Source organism: Gouania willdenowi, chromosome 3 (assembly GCF_900634775.1).
Source record: "Gouania willdenowi chromosome 3, fGouWil2.1, whole genome shotgun sequence".
NCBI classification, from domain to species: Eukaryota; Metazoa; Chordata; class Actinopteri; order Blenniiformes; family Gobiesocidae; genus Gouania; species Gouania willdenowi.
In genome coordinates this window covers 8,731,923-8,751,649 of record NC_041046.1, presented here as the reverse complement: position 1 = coordinate 8,751,649, position 19,727 = coordinate 8,731,923, and the positions used below count along the sequence as shown (strand labels likewise).

At 38.9% G+C, this 19,727-nt stretch overlaps 2 protein-coding genes across 2 annotated transcripts in view; both read left to right on the top strand.

Annotated features, from left to right (window-relative positions):
* Positions 1–10,794, top strand: part of LOC114457827 (synaptic vesicle glycoprotein 2B-like) — a 19,465-nt gene extending 8,671 nt beyond the window's left edge. Inside the window, 10 exon segments of the mRNA XM_028439934.1 lie at positions 440–573; positions 3,416–3,505; positions 3,913–4,026; positions 4,126–4,214; positions 4,293–4,457; positions 8,665–8,756; positions 8,759–8,797; positions 8,874–9,074; positions 9,165–9,324; positions 10,539–10,794. Of these exon segments, the coding sequence (XP_028295735.1) occupies positions 440–573; positions 3,416–3,505; positions 3,913–4,026; positions 4,126–4,214; positions 4,293–4,457; positions 8,665–8,756; positions 8,759–8,797; positions 8,874–9,074; positions 9,165–9,324; positions 10,539–10,722 (1,268 nt within the window). The 3' untranslated portion in view covers positions 10,723–10,794.
* Positions 10,795–15,810: 5,016 nt separating this feature from the next.
* LOC114457819 (putative uncharacterized protein DDB_G0274435) lies at positions 15,811–19,498 on the top strand. Its single transcript, XM_028439922.1, has 5 exons — positions 15,811–16,067; positions 17,249–17,395; positions 18,623–18,706; positions 18,787–18,918; positions 18,992–19,498. The coding sequence occupies exons 1-5, from the start codon at positions 15,836–15,838 to the stop codon at positions 19,273–19,275; spliced, it is 879 nt and encodes a 292-aa protein (XP_028295723.1). The 5' UTR covers positions 15,811–15,835; the 3' UTR covers positions 19,276–19,498.
* Positions 19,499–19,727: the final 229 nt, after the last annotated feature.

Genomic DNA, 19,727 nt, shown 5'->3' with positions numbered 1-19,727 from the left:
ACAAATAAAATAAAATAAAAATTAAAAGTGTACATACAGTAGTTTTATGTGTCAACAACAAACATACCCATATACAACACATGATATAATCAACACAATTACAAATTTACAGAAATTCCTTGGACAACCTCAGCATCTTTTTTCTGCTTATTTCCCACTAAAAACCTTTAATCTTCACACTCAAAAGTTCAAGAATATACAATAACAATAATTATATTCAAAAGAACAAGGAGAGACTACTGAAGGGAGTTTGGTGCACATGGGGCGAGATTAAACAAGATCTGCTCTTATGGGGGTACGTAAATGGCTTTAATGTAAAATCAGATGACTCAAAAAAAAAAAACACAACTACTACTATTGAGGGATTCTTTATCATTGCTGTAAAAAGGTGTTTTTTGAATTGGTGTTAACTTGATCCTTGCTTCCTTTCAAATTCCAGGCTGGGGCTTTTCCATTGGTTCAGAGTTCCAGATGCACAGCTGGAGGCTGTTTATCCTGGTGTGCCTCTTTCCAGCTCTGGCTGCACTCATTGGAATCGTCTTCATGCCCGAAAGCCCACGATTCTTGTTAGAGGTTAGAAAGGAAGGGGACACTGAAAGTGTACTGATAGAAACTTCATTTGAACTGACCCTGGGGAATGTTGCTTTTTTTGCTGTACTAGAGTAAAGTGTAATTGCACATCCACTACTGTAGGGGGCAGTGGCGCTCTCAAGTGTCTGAGTGTGTGCTCTATTAGAGACCGTAGACCAGGGGTGCCAAACCCTCAAGGGCCCCTACCCAGCATGTTTTGACACACCTCATTCAAATGATTAACTCATCATCAAGCTCTGCGGAAGCCTGATAACGATCCTGGTCATTTCAATCAGGTGTGTTGGAAGAAGGAAACATCTAAAACATGCTGGATAGTGGCCATTGAGGACCAGGGTTGGGCACCCCTGCCATAGACCATCTTTGTCCTCGACACGTTAAAGACGTTACACCCCAATCACGCTGATTAGCCGCTTGAGTTTTTTTCGCATTTGTATATATCCATCATTTATTATTATTATTATTATTATTATTATTAATGTTGTTGTTGTAACTGTTATTATTATTATTATTATTATTATAGTGTTTCTGATTTTTTTTTAGTTTTTTGTTCTTCGCACCATCAACCATGATAAATTCCTTGTTCCTATTGTTTTTAAACTGTACTTGGCAGATAAAACTGATTCTAAAAGTGTTTATAGTTTAAATAAGGATTAATGACTAATTGAGAAGCACTGCCCTAAACTAAAGTGACGCCCATTACTTCTCAGGTCAAAAGGTACCATTACAGTAATGAAAGAAACGATTCAACCATAGAAGGGTTCTTACGAAACCCATAAAGTGACGTGATTTTTTATCAAGTTTTTATTTACACTCTACTCGAGCAGAGATATCGAAATATTAAAACGTCACAAAATCCATCGTCAATGGTGGTATCGGGATATTGCGAAAGGATGAAGTGTACTTTTCATCACTGCTACATCTGTTTGTAGCGAGTGTTTCTTTTAAACTGTAAGAGATATGTTCAACGCCCAAAGGTCTCAACTGCTGCCAGAAAATGTATTGATAGACATGCTAATATTGTTGAAAACAAACATGTCCTCTTAAATATGGGCTGTGTGGACTGCTCTAGTTTGATGTTTTAAGAAAAAAGGTTTTGTGCAAAGTTCATGCAAATATAGGAATATTTTATTAAAGAATATCATGACATGACTTGGTTTTAATTTTAGAGTGGCATTAATAAACCGTCTCTGTTTTTGTGTTGTATTTGCACAGCGGGATTTTTTGCCCTTTTTCTCTTTCTAAAATAGTCTGTTGTAACATATGGTGTTTATCGTTCCTCCTCATTAACAAAGAAATATATATTCATGTGCCTTCAGGGCAAAGGTTCCCAACCTTTTTCAGATCGTGACCCTATTTCGATATCACAAATGTCCGATGACCCCAGAGCCTTTTTCTTTCTAGAATTAGCTTTTGATCATGTTTATTAAAGTGTGTTACAACTACAGAGTAGCCAGGATTAGTGACAAAGTGACAAGCGATATTTTCATACTACATTTTATTTGAACCGTTTATTTTTGAGAAAGTTTAAGTATATGGATGCAGTTATTTTATATTTATTCTGTATGACGTGCATTTGAAAAATAATAATAATAATTCATCTTTTTTTACAATCTATATATATATATATATTTTTTTTTTTTTTACCAATTACTAGACATTTCAGGTGACCCTATCTTAATTCCAGGCAACCCCACATGCAAGGTTGAAAAACACTGCTTTAAAGGCTCCGACCATAGGTCAGAAATGTTTTATTGGCCAAGTACAGTTTTTAAGACAGCACATGGAATTTGGCTTGGTAGTCGTATAAATATAAATATATATATATATATATATATATATGTATATATATATATATATATATATATATATACAGTGCAGCAGGAGATGGTGATGGGGCTGGGGGGGGGGGGAGCAGAGGATGAACTGGATGATGGAGCTGAAAAGTTCACCATCATCTTTGTTGGCAGACTGAACTTCTTCAGCTGCCGCCGGAAGTACATCCTCTGCTGAGCTTTTTTGATGAGGGAGCTGATGTTCAGCTCCCACTTGAGGTCCTGGGTGATGATGGTCCCTAGGTCCCACAGAGCTCACTGTAGAGTCCCCCAGGGTGAGGGTGGTGAGGGGGGCTGGGTTCTTCCTGAAGTCTGCTATAATCTCCACTGTCTTTAAAGCGTTGAGCTCCAAATGAATTGAAATAGTGGTGGTAACTGTGTCAGTTTTAGAATTCTTAACTTTACGTTGAAGTCATAATGACTCCTTACCAACTAAAGTAAAGTAAAAGTATTGAGATTTTGTACCTGAAATGCACCCTCACATCATCACTTCTAACTGTTTCACTGTCAGCTTGTGGAACCCATCAATGTAAAAGTATTGGTAATAAAAAAAAGGCATATTTTCAAGGCTTGACTTCTCTGCACTGTGTGTAGTTTTCCAATATTTATTTATTTCAGAGCCAAGTGTTAAACATGCAGCTGGGATTGGTAGAGACTAGAGAGACTATTGAGTCATGGTCACCACAGCAGCCTCCTACCGCAGTGCAAAGCTAGCAAAGAGCTGCTAATGTCTCACCGCCTACTGCTTTTCCTTATCCTGGACATTGTCGAAGCTTTTAAGCACCTGTGGTTTTGTATCTGGATGTTACTGCTGTTCCACATCAGACCCTTTGAATTTTTAGGTCAAATGAGAATGTTCTGTTGCTAATGTCCATTCCTAGTGAAAGTGGGAAATTTAGGCTCCATTAAATCTACTCTGTTTTGTGTCAGTTTAACGAGAATAGGCCAAAAGTTTGAGAGATTAATACATTTGTGTGTTTTTGCTTGTGCAGAACGCTCGACATGACGAGGCGTGGATGATTCTGCGACAAGTTCATGACACCAACTGGAAAGCTAAAGGAGAGCCAGAGAGAGTGTTTACTGTAAGTCGTTAATAGCAACAACACGACTGCACGTCTATAAGTTATAGCTAAACTCACAAGTTGAAGAAAAAAAGCTAAATTCAGCCTTAAATATAACTGTTGATTCAGCTGCAGTTCAAATGCGACACAATCTGCAAAGAAAGACATTATTACGAGCACATGCGAGTCCAAAGCAGTTTTCTGTATTGTGATTATGAAAAGTTTTCTTGAATAAAATGTCTTGGATATTATTATTGTTTTAAATTAATCCGAACTCTTCTGTTTTTATTGATTGCAGGAACCTGAAAATAAGTTTTTATTCTTAACTCTGTCTTATTAGCATTTACAAATTCCTGTAAGTGGAGACTGCTCCATCAAGAGCTAAAGAAACGAATTGCAAGAAAATACTGACACATTAATCTATTTAGGTGGGCAACATTAAGACCCCTCAAACTCAGGAGGATGAGTTCATAGAGATCCAGAGTGATACTGGAACTGCCTTCCAGCGATGGACCGTCCGTCACATGACCATGCTGCAGCAGGTCCTCCTACATTAGACGATATAGGAGTGGGATAAATCACTTTCTGTCCATGTATTTACTGTATGTTGGAGACTTGATATTGTGTGTGCTGTCCCACAGGTGATGGCCAATGTGATGTCACTGTCAGCTCCAGAGCTCAGGCTCCAAGGCCTCTTCCTGGTGATTGTCTGGTTCTGCATGGCCTTCAGGTAAGGTCCTGCTTTTCCACCCTCACATTTGAAGACAATATCACATCTGACATATTTGCTCATTGTGTTCTGCCTCAGTTACCACGGCCTTGGAGTTTGGTTCCCTGATATGATCAAGTACATGCAGTACGAGGAGTATGAGTCCAAGGTTCGAGTATTTCACCGAGAACGTGTCGAACGTTTCCACTTCAACTTCTCTCTGGTTAACCAGGTTCACCGTGAGGGAGAGTACGTGCATGACAAGTAAGTCTACCTGCTGTGTTTATACAGTATGTACCTAACAATTCTACTCGCAAGGTCTGATTAACTTTTCGAGCATTGAGAATGCCCTGAAAAACTTTCAACATTGTTCCAAGCATTAGCTGTGTTTCCATTACCCTTGGGAATGCGCAAAATCTAAATAGCGCAATAAAAACTGGTAATGGAAACACCTGAAATTCGAAAAAAAAAAAAAAAAAAAACACTCAAATATCGCAAAAAAATTGTTACGCGTTCATGAGGAGGAATTTCAGATGTTTCGATGTTGAAATTTATTGCAAAAGCGCTATGGAAACACTTTTTTCCGCAAATACAAATCACAAAACGTGGCGTACATAGTCACAGAACATGACGTACATGGTCACAGAACATGACGTACCTGGTCACAGAACATGACGTACATGGTCACAGAACATGACGTACCTGGTCACAGAACATGACGTACATGGTCACAGAACATGACGTACCTGGTCACAGAACATGACGTACCTGGTCACGTGACCACTTCTCTCCAAAGAAAACATGGCGCGGTATGTGTAAACAGCAGAGGAGACCAAGACATTAGCATTACACTTCAGAATTATTACTGCCACATTAGACCTGAAACAACAATGGAATGTAGAGTATTATAAGGAGGTTTAGAGCATCTATCTTCATACAACAAAGTCTCGCGGGATGAGATTTTGTGGGACTTACGAGGCTTTTGTCCAAAACAACCTTCAATGGAAACACATAAATATACTTTGTCAACACTTCGAAATATCACTTTTATTTTGCAAAAATCTGTCGTGTAAACCCTGCAAAATTGTTTAACTTGCTTTAATTAGTTTGTTTTTCCACTGATTATGAGACAATAATACATTTTTATGTAAGAAGAGCACTCAGAGAGCGCAAACCTGGGCCAAGTGCCAAATCTCCTCTTTGCCAGATATTCTCAGTTAATCTGGATCAGTGATCCTGATCTTGGTACCATGATCATTCAAACTTTAAAGGCTTGTAAAAAAATAATTCTAGCCCATGGCTGGGCTGTCGTATGATCAAAACAGAAAGTATAAAGGAACTTATGATTAGAGCCTGTAACACACAGTCACCAGCAGGAGAACTAGCTCAAAGAGCAAACATAGGGATTTATCCATTATTCAAACTGATCCAGAATAATGTATTGTTCTGAATCCATCCATCCATCCATCCATTTTCATACCCGCTTATTCCCGTTTATCAGGGTCGAGGGGGTCTGCCGGTGCCAATCTCTGGTTCTGAATCCTTTACACAATATAATGGAATCTTCCGTGAAAAATGGTCTATCTTTGATTAAATTTTGTCCAAATCCGTTGAGTACTTTTAATCCTGCTCACAATCAAACCAACAGACATTAACATTACTTCCTTATAATTTAAGAAGACCATGTTGCGTTCACGTCATTTTATCTTAGAAACAAAAGTCAAATTACCAACAACAATGTTCTGAAACAACAAATTAAGTTCCATTATGACCACATTAGGGAAAATATAGCAAATCTGCTGGTTGAAAAAACATGAGTGGTATCATCCGCTCAATCCTTAAACTATAGTTGGTAATAGTTTTGGCGAGATTCATTTTGTCTTCTTTTTGAATAGTATGTTAAGTTGAGGTTTCGTTTATTCAGACAAGGTTTTTCAGGATTTTTTTTGTCTCCTGACAGGAGTTCTGCTGATTGCCTTTGATGGTCCCTTTGAAGTTTCACTTGACTTCCATGTAGTAGAATAAAGTTGTCTGAATTAACGAAACCTCAACTTAACATACTATTTAAAAAGAAAACAAAAGGAATCTCGCTGAAACTATTACATGGAAGTCAAGTGAAACTTCAAAGGAACCATCAAAGCCGATGAGCAGAACTCCTCAGACGAAGACTGGCAGTTGACAGTAGAAACATATCAGGAGATGAAAAAAATCCTGAAAAACTTTGTATGAATAAACAAAACCTGAACTTAACATATAGTTGGTAAACCTGTTCAAAGACAAGTTTTATTAATCTGGGTGAAATGGTCCTATATTCATAAAAATGAATGAAAAGAATCAGACCTCTGTAAGAGCTATAAAAGTGTTAACACTTTGACCAATCAGAGCCATTCGGTCCAAGTAGGAAGAACCAATTAGATACTTTCATGTCTCGTCCTACCCAAAAAATATAGATGTGATTAAATGTAGGTTACCTTCAGGTGAATGAGACATGAGGTAGTTTAGTTGATGCTTGACTGACTTGTAGTCAGTAGGGGGTGGAGCTTAGAGGAGATGCTGATTTTAAATCATAATGATTAGGAGCCAAAGAAACACGCTGAAACTTGTCTTCACAAAACAGTTTGAAAAACCCCTTCTGTCACCTGCGTAATGCCCTTTTTAGTTAGAAGCCTCCATCTTGCAGATCGATAAAGAGTATTTATGGTACTTAATTTGCTGCTCATCAGTTGTCATTCAGCTGTTCTATCAGCCCTGCCCCCGCCAAAGCTCGTGGCTGTTTGAAAAAGACTTTCCCTCTCAAATAGTAAATCTTCATACAACAAACTTTACACCTATGGTATGGTATAGTAATAAAGAGTTAAGGGAAAAGTTTTCAGTTCCAATAGAAGTTTGCTGTGGTGGTGCACTGTGATAGTGGATAGGGGTTTATTTTGTTAAGAAGGGAAATCTTTTCCTGTGATAGTTTTCATTTGAAAAAGTAGTTTTGGACATGACCCACATACCTAAATTCACAGACATTGGGCTTTCTCTAGGTTTCTCACTTCTTCTTCTACTTCTAATTGTTTCTGGCAAGCTGTATGCAGGAAAGCATAATGCTGCCCTCCACAGTCCGTTGTTTACTAAGCTAGCAGATTTAAATTCTTGAATAGAGACCGGTGGAGAGTAGGAGCTTAATTACGGCTCTGTCAATGGATCTCGAGTTGCCATAATCAGAGAAAATAGACGCAACAGAGAATTTTTCTAACCCCATATCCGTAAGCTTACTAAACATGCTCTCCCGTTTGGAAGCATACTCTTTGCAGAATGAAAACACTGTTTCACTGTTTTTGGCTTTCCACATTGACAAAGTCTACTTGGATGTTTATTCATAACCTTTAGACCAGTGTTGCTCAAATGGGGCTACTTGTACCCCTAGGGGTATGCAATAGCACTACAGGGTTACACGTTAGAGAGGAACATTAACAAATGAAAGCAAGGAGTTGGAGTTTTATAATGTTTATATTTAGTTAAAAATTATTATTCTAATAATGACGATGGAAATGATCTTGATTGGAACATTACCTGAAAATACAAGGTATGTGTCGGGTGATGACCGGAAATGATAAAGACTAGAGAAATAATCATGAGCAATGCCGAAAAATTCAGCCACCAAAAATTGGCCAAAAATGTTTTTTCGGTTCTTGGCCAAAACCTTTATTGACAGAAACAATCAAATAGGATGTTTCAAACACCGCAGTCAAAGCGTGTGAGTCTGGATGGTTGATATATTCTTTGAAGCATTAATATTAATTGATACAATTCCATCCATCCATCCATCCATCATCCATCTTCATACCCGCTTATTCCCGTTTAACAGGGTCGCGGGGGTCTGCCGGTGCCAATCTCCGGCTCTCATAGGGCGCTGGGCGGGGGTACACCCTGGACAGGGATACAATTCCAATGCTATATTTTAGTGAGTTTAGTATGCACTCAGCCCTGAATGCAATGGTACTAATAATACTAATAACACAAAATTCAGTTTCATTCCACTTATTTACAAAAAAAGGTTCTTTAAAATGTGTATTATCACTCATTTATTCCAAATGATGTACTTAGATTTAGAAACAAGATAAAGGAGGTACTTGAACCAAAAAAGTTAAAGAACCACTGCTTTAGACAAGCAGCTAGCCTACAATGCCCCAACTAAGTCTTGCGATGGTTACTTGGTCTTTGTGATTAGACGGTACAAAATTCTTGTCTGCATTTTACCAATTTTCCCTGAGGGGTAGCAGTGGGATGCCATGCCCGGGTGAGATTCAAACCGGTGACCCTCCGATTACAAGCCCGCTCCTTAACCACTTCTTATTCAAGTCACCTCTTCCCATTCACTTTGCAATATTTGATCAGTTTTTGGTTTCTTTCTTCTTTAAATAATAGGTTTGCATTTGTGCTACAGTTAAATTAGACTTGTTTGATTTGTCTTTCTTTTTTTCAGGTTTGCTAACATCGAGATGAAATCAGTCAAGTTTGAGAGTTCACTGTTTGAAAACTGCTACTTTGAAGACATCAAGTCCACCAATACCTTCTTTGAAACTGCACCATAAAAAATACAGTTTTCTACAACACAGGTGCTTAGAGCGGCTTCAGATTAACGTACATCTTAACAAGCAGCAGTTGATCAATATCTGCTTTTGCACTTTTCAGATCTCTGGCAGGAAAAATTCAAAAACTGCAGAATGGAGAACACCACTTTTCTCCACCCAAAGAAAGGCTGTCATCTCAACTTTCAAGAGGAAAATGACATTGTTATCTACCTGGTCAGCTTTTTAGGAAGTCTGGCTGTGTTGCCTGGTAACATCATCTCTGCCCTTTTCATGGACAAGATCGGAAGAATAAGGATCATAGGTAGGAGAAAGAATCAGCTGGACAATAATAACATGACTTGAGAAAATGTTGTGTCTTTGTGTGAGACTGTGATTTTGGTCATGTTTGCAGGTGGATCTATGCTGGTGTCATCAGCCTGCACCTTTCTGCTGCTGTTAAGCTTCAGTCAAGGAGCTGTAATATGTTGGCAGTGTTTGTTTTACGGTGCCAGTGTGGCAGCTTGGAACGGACTGGAGGTCATTTCTGTGGAACTCTACCCCTCATCTAAAAGGTACAACTCAGGTTAGGGTACTTTTAGGGTTCTCGCGCAAAACCAGTCAACTGTAAGGCACGTTGGAATGAACTACTGCGGGAATATATGGAATAGCCAACAAGGTTTTCCCTAAACTGAATAATTTTCTTTGACCTTTGGCCTTATTTCTTATTATTATAATACATATCCCCACATACAAATAAATGAATAAATATTTTTTTTATTGCGCAAATCACATGTATCACTTTCAAGCTTCAAAATGTTTTTTAGATTTTTATAGGCATTTTTATCTCTGCCAAGAAGCTAATATTTTCACCAGCGTTTATTTGTTTTTCTGTCTGTCAGCAGAATTATGTCAAAAGTACTTTGAACCAAAGATAGACCTTATTCCATAGAAGATTCCATTAAATTTTGAAGGGGATCCAGATCAATACACTGATTCTGAATCAGTTTGCAAAAAATAAAAAATCTTGGTCTCCCATTATTGCCGAAATTTCAAAAATGTTGTTCATAATTGACGGATCTTTATGAAATTTCACTCAGTTATGTCAGGTATGTTCCTCAATTACTCCACCGAGTTTCATCCAGATGGAATCCAAGTTGCACATTTCATCGCAATTTTCCAAATAAAATGGGGGTGTCCATACAACGATCAATACTGTATCGTTATTAATGGGATCAAAGTTTCATAAAAGCCATTAAAGTGTGAATGACCATGGTACCATGATCAGGATCACTAAACTTGTTAAAAATGAATAGGAGCTCCTGTGTTGATTTATCTGAGTATTAAGTCCAGTTCAGTCAGGATCACTTTATACACATTTTTTATTAGCATGCAGTTTAGATTTGACAGTAAGGCTCTTCCATGAGCTCCATGGAAAGGCATAAGCAGAGAGAGTGGTCAGCAGAACCCCCTGGATTAGAAGCACAGATATTAGATGCCAACAGAACACTGTTTAAATAGACAGAAGAGGACGAACTGGGACGAAGTGTACGGAAGTAGACGCAGTAGATGCAGTGGTTTAAATGCAGCGCTGAGACTAACTCTAACCAATGGGAAGCATGGAACATGATAAGCTCGATGATTAACTGAATTAGGGAATGGATGCTGTCAGTGTGTTAATAGCTACTGACAGCTAATGGGGCTGGGGTTGTTTGACTTCCGTGCCTGCCTGAACTAACGCGATGCTCACTTTGTTATGAACTGAAACAATGTGTTTTTGTTTCTGTAGAGGGACTGCTTTTGGCATCCTAAATGGGATCTGTAAGTTTGCAGCCATCATCGCCAGCTTCATCTTTGCAGCTTTTATCGGCGTCACTAAGATCATCCCCATCTTCCTGGCCTTCGCAGCGCTCGTCTGTGGAGGTCTGGTGGCTCTAAAGCTGCCTGAAACCCGGGAGAAGATCCTCTCTTGAAAAGCCAAACTCCTTTATCATGCGGGATATACTGTTCTGTGGCAGAAAGAAACAGCTTCTACTTAAAGAGAAAGACAAAGGGGAGATGCCACAATATGTTTAGGTGTGTTCTTGAGTTGTGTTACAAGTGTACGTTTAAAGAATGTTGAAAACCTGTTTGGTTGCCTCCCTGGACCTGTGGTTGCATTCGGTTCCGTCTCTAACCTCGTCAGACTGGCCAATCCTTCCATCACATAATGTAGAAGCAGTCTATGACGCCCTCTGTCAGCCCCGCCCCCTTTTCACCACAATTGTTTCTTTTGAGGTTTGTGTACAAGATTTTTGTGAGATGAAAATGTGTCTGTACTTAAAAGGTGATGTAGTTCATGTTACCATGTTGTGCTTTGGTTTCATTCCCTCCTGGACCAACAGACGGGACTTGTAGTGAGAACTTGAACTGGACTAAAATCCTGTCAGCAGTTTTTACTGCTGCTGTTTATTCCACATTTATTCACCCACTCTTAATTTATTCTGCAATGTACTGTGGTGTCTGTAGTCTGCTCAAGATGTTTGCTTTCTGTAGGTATAACCTGGACTGATCATTTAATAAACATAGTTGTTTTTGTTTTTATGTCATATCTCCTGTTTTTTTCCCTCTATTTATGTTTAATGCACCTCTCAGATGTCATGTCTTTTCTCGACTGTTGATATGATCAGTATACAATGACGATATAACATCGTCGCAAGGATCTGGCTTTAGGGTGACCATACGTCTGGATTTACCCAGACACGTCTTCTTTTCACAACTTTTCCGGACCGTGATTTTACAAACTCATCAAAATGTCCGGGTTACCCAGGGACCCTAAATGCATCTAGGGGAGCAAGTTCATTTAAATGGCTGTAACCCTGCTAGTATTTGCTCTATCAGAAAAATTCCAGTAGTTTCGGAAAACTAAGTGGTTGCTCTTTACAGCCAATAATGTCATTAAGGTAATTTTATGCACACGTGATGGAAACATTAAAGATAAAGAGACTAAAGTCAAAGATGGATTGAAAGAGACCAAATATTGGTGGATTTAATTAAAAAATATCAGCTTGAAGATCCTCCTGGATTATAAAACCTCCATGGAAGTTCAGAGAGGGATTTTAAAATGAAGGAGCCACTTGGAAACTTAGAATGTAGGAAGTTATAGTACATTTTCCATCGTCTACGCCTCATCACCTCCCTGTCTCTAGATAACAAACAGAATAAATCTCACAGACAGAACGGGACGATGGGATGCAAACTTTTCCAGCTGTTTATTATTCCAGTGTATATTTAATGAACATTTACTGTTCTGTAAGCCTTCAGTTTTTTCAACTCAAATATCTAGTTTAATGGCATCTCAGCTTTCCTTCACGACGTAACTGCTATTCACAAAGACAGCTACACAAGACCCGCGGCAGTCAATCATCGTCATATATGACGTAAAATCCTGTTTTTCAACCTCAAATAACTTATTTAAAACAAACTTCACAGAAAAACCAGCACTTGAACACAATGTCGGGTGATAATAACTAATGATTACAGCAGAGTTTAGGTTTGTAAAAAAGTTATGTGGCGAGTATTTTAACTTTACAGTCTGATCAACATCCCATCTGTTATCATTTAGGAGGCGGGGTTTATGACCTATAGTGCAGCCAGTCAGCAGGGGGAGCTCTAAAAATAAAAGCTTCACTCCATCGGGGAGCTTGTCCCATCCATTCTTTTTACAGTCAATGATTTTCCCCGAGGGGTAGCAGTGGGCTGCCAGGTACAGGCGCACCAGAGAGCAGTTGGATTGGAGTTGAGGGACCAATCCCCATTTAATCCCTTCTGGCCACCAAGTCCCTTTGTTGAAGCTACAGTCATGCTCAAAAAATGAATTAAAAAATGTTGTCAACTTATTATTCTCTGGAGCGGAACGCTGTTTACGGGAGCTCTGCAGCGAAGCGGCCACGGTGTGCACCACGCCTCCCGCCCCCAGCGCTCACACCCAGACGGCGGTGCTCGTCATGGCTACCTGAAGCTGTGATACATCATGGACCGCTACATGGTTAACACCAGATAACCATCCAACAAAGTGAACCAATCCAAGTTCCTCCGTCATTTCCACCCAAAGTTCCACAAACACAGGGACATAGATGAACCTGTAGCAACGATTATGACCTGGAAACTCAACTAAAGCTAACTATGCTAAGCTAACCCACTGACACGCTAAGAGCTAACGCTAACCACTCCATATAAGGAACAGACCAAATAAAAAGAACATGTCTTACTGTCATAAAGCCACAGAGAGCCATCGATTTGTTTATGGTCAGATTTAACACTTGTATGGAAGAATAAAAGCTAAACATGTCACACGTTGTGTGAAATAAATGTTAGCATTAATAACAATGTCACCATTCATCCGTCCAACCTTGTGAAACGCAATATTTTTTAATTATATTTCACGTGTTCACAGACAAAGCTGGTCCCATTAGACTAATGTAACTGTTGAGATTATTACACCTAAATATACTGAATGATTCAATCATCAGCTTGATCTAGTTTAATTATAGTTAATCAGAGATATATTTATATATTTATTAACCATAACTTTATGTAACTCATAAGATGAATGAAACAAGATACAGCAACAGTAAAATCATTATGGAGTTTTGTGCTTTTCATGTGCCTTTTTTTTTTTTAGGAAATAATTTCATTTTAAGTGAGGAAATAAATTTATTTCGTACAGTAACACTAATAGAGTGATCCGCATGCACTGATATATTCCAAAAAATATCAGCTCATGAGCTCTTTGAGTCAGCAGATATTGTAGCCTTTTTTAGTGTGTTGATGTATTTAAATGTATTTGTGTTTGTAAGGAACTTGTTTACACTTTAAGTTGGGAATTGTTTTATTTATTTATAGTTTTTTATTTATCGTGATGTTTATCGTTATTGTGATAAATACCAGAAATTATCGGGATAATTTTTTTCAGTCCATATCGCCCATCTCTAGTGGTTTTCCACCCCTAAACAGTTCAGTAAATGAGCATATATGATTCGAAAACATTCATACAGTCATTAATATCAAAGAAAGTGATGTCAACAGCCATAGCTTTAATAGTAGACTTACTACAACATTCACCTGTTTGAGAAGAACTTTGCTTGTGTGCTGCTACAATCTCTGCTCTGGTTTTGGATTACAGCAGATAGCAGAGTTGGACAATGCTCTCTCAGGTCTGTTCCTTCCTTTGTGCCCTGATCCCAGGACCCAGTTTCACTCTTTAATTTCACTTTTTAAAGAGCCTCAGCAATCACAGTAATCACTGACAGCTGCGTCTGCATCCACCAATAATATCAAATACATAAAGTGGACAGTTAACAACAATAAGTAAATCAATATAATAATCGGCAAGTGAATGAGGTTCAAACATTTGTGTGTGTGTTGTGTAAAAATTAATTTAATTTTGCTGAATTAAATTGATTTCATGAGTACGAGGGATGTAGCGATTCACTCAACTCCCGATATGATTTGATTCACGATACTGGGTTCACGATACGATTCTCTCACGATTTATTTTACAAAATGGGACTGTACACAAATGATGACTGAAAAATATTCCTTTATTTTTTTAGAAAATACTGTATTATTTTCCTTTTATTTTTCATTGTCAAAAGAATCCCTTGATAAACTATTCAAAACAATGCAATTTAACTAGAAATAAATCTTGAATGAAATAAATAAAGGAATAATACAAATGAAGAAGAAGCCTATTAATTTAAATTCTGGTTCTATAGTAAACAATGCAAAACTGCATAATAGTTCTTTTTCTGTTTAAAAGTGCAACTGAAAATGTATTTTGTGCCTTAACAATTGGACACTTGGAAAAAAAAAAAAAAAGACATTTCACTGATTTACGTCAGATATTTGTTTGGACCAGCAGAGGGCGCTGGTAAACCAGTGGTCGGTTGGCATGCAGAAATTCTTGCAGTGAAGAAGAGAAGCTATGCTAGCAGACAGAGCTAATAGAAAAACGTGACTTTTACAGATATATATATATATATTCTTTCGGTGCTAAAGGGGTAAGGAATCATTTATTAACATGTTTAAGAGTAGAAGGCAGACAGAAAGAAAGTAGTAGCTGATTCAGCCCGCCGCCTACACTGCTGGACAAGAGAAGGGATAAATATATACCACCCTCTGCTGTTTAAAAAAAGTACTGCGATTCAATTTTCAAAGTATCAATGTCAATCGTGATACCTATGAACCGATTTTTAACTGCCTTACGATTAATCGTTACATCCCTAATGAGTACACATTTCTTAATCAGTTGAGTTTACTCTCCAGTCATTACTAGGGGCACAGAGTGCTTATTCTTTTTCCCTTTCTCTAACAACCAATGACAGCTTTTAGCAGTCTTTATCATACTCAGCAACGGGGTCAACCACACCGCCTCAGTACGATCAAAGTTTCAGTCCCTCGTTGCTCAAAATTGCTGTCAGAAACTTCCTGAAGTTAAGCTAAGATTCCTTGCTTTTTTAGGCTAAGTTGGAGCTCTCTGAGAGACTCTGACGTGAATATGCGGGCACTGGTCTTTTGTTGCCTTTGACTTGCAACAATCACTGCAGCCATGACTGTGTGTAAAGCTGTGACAGTTACCACCTGTTTGAGGGACAATAAAACCAGTCAAATAAGCTCTCCCCAAAACAAACAAAGTTGAATAAACACGCAAAAACAGGCACCGCAAAATGTTCAAGGTTTGTTCAAATCGATTGTGCTACATTAATGTATTTGCATTTCCTCCTCCCAATATTTATATTTTACAAACTGATATTGTGGTGCAACAGTAACAGCCTGAATCTGAACATTTCAAACACCAAAGAAATATGAGTGGATTGCAAGAAAAAAGGCTCCGACCCAAAGCCATAACACATCAGTGGAGATTGTGTGGAGAGGGATTACTGATATAGATAACAATAAAATTTGATTTAATGTTCAAAGTACTGAATGTTATCTCGTGCCCGTCTGTCTGATAAACTCTTCTGGTAACTCATTAATCATTGTCCTTCAGTCACGACATTATTTATTGCTGGTTTAACAATTGAAACGCACAGTCAGAGAAGAGAGATGGCTTTGCTTCTTCCATTGCTGCTCAGTATCTGCTGCATCTCAGCAGCTGCACTCCAAACTGAGTCTGAGAATGAAACAATTTCAACCAAACCTGCAGGAGAGGAACCTCACAGTGTCCTGAACCAACAGCAAAACTGCATCCCCGACATCAACTCTGTGCTGAGAGACATCAGCATCCAGCTGGCTAAACTTGAGGTGGAAGTGAAGTACCTGCAAAGACAGAATGAAGGTAATGTGATGCACATCGCTCAGCATTGAAACATAGATTTATACTGTAATAGTTCCTCAAGATAAAAGACTGAAAAGTAACAAATATCTGATGAATAAAAGCTTTCTGTTTGAAGACTTTAAGGGCCTGCACTACGAAGCTGGATAAGTATATCTCCATTAATGGGCTTCACCTAACCAAACATTCTCCGTCAGAGAGCAGCTGTACTATGAAGCAGGTTACAACACGTTAACTTAACCCAGGTGACTTCAGCCTGATTATTTGCACGCTATAGTGGAAGAGGTGGCGATTGCAGCGTCAGACCAATCACAAACACGGAGAAACCAGGCAGATTTACGTCACAATTAATCATACTTAGAAAATATGAAGAATTAGAATCCATAATTCAGACCAAAAACAACACTGTTATTGCCGCATAAGCAGGAAGGAAGGAATGCAGAAATTGATGACTGTTAATGCTTAAATTAGTGAGATTATACAATATTAATTAATCGTAAAATAAACAGACAAACCTTGTCTGTGGCTCTGATGCTGTGTTCATACAGCTCAGCCTACATCATAGGGTGGACAATATTTGTATTTTATACAGCGTGTATTAACTTAGACGGTATTCACGTCCGTGCGCGCCCATATAATATGATCCGTTGGGTTATAAACATGTGGAGAAGCTTCATGTGCGCTCCACACTTTGTCTGACTGGTTGAAGCTACACTTTTTATATTGGTAATTATGGTTACCAAGCTGAGGGAGTACACAGGCAGCATCAAGGGCAACTAAGTGGTAGCAGGGGTCCTTTGGGTCCTCAGGTAAAGACAGCGGCACTGAGCAGATTGTCTTTATTAATAAATGGTGTGGCTGATGTATGTGTTTCTCGGTTATTCAGATTAAAAAGAGAGTTAAAACAACCCGTGCACGCCTGGAGATCACTTGTGTGTCCATGTGTGCAACAAATATTATGATGGTACCGATTAAAAAAGGAAAAAACAAAAGAAAATCCCTCCTACGTTGCTGAAAATGGAGCGTAGGAGGAGTCATTGCTCCGTAGGGGTGCAAAATGACAACGTCTGGGGTCCCTACGCTCAAACAAGAACCCTGATGTATATTCAAATAAGCTGCATCTGTCATTTATAGGGTTGATTTACAGTATCTAACATGTTATCAACATTTGCTTAATATTTTAGAGCAATCATCCACACTGAAAGAACTGGAACTGCAAAAAGGTGAGCAACAACAACAAATCCAACACCAACAACAGCAACTACAACAGCAGCAACAACAGCAGCAACAGCAGCAACAGCAAGACACACAACAACAACAACAAATCCAAAGTAAGTATAACATTTGCAATGACAGATACCTGAATAGAATTCAAAAGTACGTGTCTGGTAAAGATACAAAAAATGTTTTATTCAAAACTTCTCATATGCATTACAAAAATGTCGATGTGTTTCAATTATTGTAAATGCCCCTAAGGTGCCTTAGAAAAGCCAGTTCCTCGCTGCAGGTGGCGCTCCAAAGAGCTGGTGACACATCAAAGGGAAAGTAATGAAATAAAACATCTACAGTAGCTGGTGATATGCATCTATTCAAGTTGGTTGCAACATGCCAATAATCAAGAAAGAAGAAGAAGAATACGTGTCTCTAAAATAACTTTAAAGTTTGTTGCAAATTCAAATAAACTAGAGTGCTAAAGTCATTTAAAACACATTAAACGTGTTGAACACTTTGTATTGAATGTGTTTACAGTTTCAAACCCCGATGCAAACCAACAGGCTACATTTTACAGCTGCAGACTTGCTCTAATATTTAACCAAGAGAACTTGGTCGCCCACTCATTAGTTTTAGCAGCAGCCACCACTGGTTTAAGGTCCCATTGAAGAGTCTCCTGATGTTTAGATGAAAAAGTTCACGCTGCAGGCAAATGCGACCCAAATCCAGTCTTTTTGCCCATATGTGACCTGTATCTGTTAAAAACAGTCTGAACAGCACAATTCAGATTTTTTTTCGAATCCGACCCAGTTCATTTTTCATATTTGGTCCTAAATTCGATACGCATCTGATTTTTTGCAATGCGACTGAAGTCTGGACGACCGAGGCGCTTTCTATCCGACTCCTATGTCGTCACCGTGCGAAAACCTCATCATTCTGAGTTCCAGGAGAAGCTGCGTAGAAAAACAACAGCCATGGCAGAGCATGCAGTTGTGAAGTGCTGACTTCTGTTGAAAATACATTTTTCAGTGCAACATACACCGTGCGTGGCTGTGGGGTCATGGGTCACCTTAGGACCTCTTCTGCACATGCGTGTCACTTCAGTGTTGCATTCCCTTCATACTCCAATCTGATTGAAGGCGCATATAATATGTAATATGAACGATCACACACAAATATCGGATTTTATGAAAAAATCCAAATTGTGCAGTGTGCAGACCTGCAGTGTGAACGTAATGTTAGTTTTTAAAAAGATTTTATTGAAAAATACTTGTACGAAATACTTGTATGAAAAACATTGTTGGTTTTCTTTCAGTAGAGAATAAGTGCAAAGGTTTCTCTTTCAGCACAGGCAGCAGAGCTGGTCACTATTAAAACCAAAGCAAACATCACTGAAAAGCAGGTAGAAGCTCTGAGGAAAGACAGAGAAGGTTTGTGATTTTATCTCAGTACCACAGTATTCTTCTTCCTGGACCCTCAGCTGCTGTAAAAGGGCTTTTCTCTCTTAAAGTGAGGCGGGTTGCCTTCTCTACCTCCCTGCTGGATTCTGGATCAGGATTCACAGGACCGTTCAACACACACACAAATCTGATCTTCAGAAATGTGTTTGAAAATATTGGAAACGCCTATAACCCACAGACAGGTACAAACAACGCTGGTTTAATGAATATCAAAATGATAAGATGAACCCATTCATTGACTAAGCTGTCCCACAGGGCTCTTTACTGCCCCAGCGAGGGGGGCCTATCACTTTGAGCTCTACATGTATGGACAAGGAAGCCCTACACTTGCTTCGGGGGCCGTGCTGATGAAGAATGGACAACACATTTGTATTGCATATGAGCATCAGCCTTCTCATCCGTCAGCTTCCTCTAATGGTGCTACGCTGCTGCTGGAGGTGGGAGATGTTGTGTTTTTGCGTCAGTGGGAGAACACCAGGATATATGATGATGGTAATCGCCACACCACCTTTAGTGGTCACCTGCTTTTCACAATGTGAGAAAGAAACAATTGTTAACTGTTTGAGTTCTGTGCTTAATGAGAAGACGTGAAGATGGGGAAAAGAAAAAAAAATGTTTTGGGTGCCGATTTTAATAATTGATTCTGCTTCCCAGTATCATTTTTTTTAATTGTATTTTTACATTTTCATGGGTGCCCAGCACAGAGTGAGGCCATGCCAACCCAGTCAATAATGACAATAAACCCTGGTGAAGAATCCTGAACCCTGTAGTTTGTTTAAGTGAGTAGGACCCCAGTGCTGTGTGGTGCTTTGAAAAAGATGGAGTGGGGGTGGTGTGGGGGTGTTCCGCACACAAGTGTCAGTACAGTGCTAGTAGTAGGAGGTTGTGTTTACTCTGACAGAGGTGTGAAACACACTCTGCTGATCTGTTCAACAGGCTTATCAGGATGTTTGACGAGGACAGGGTTCACCGAGACGATGACTGCAGAGGT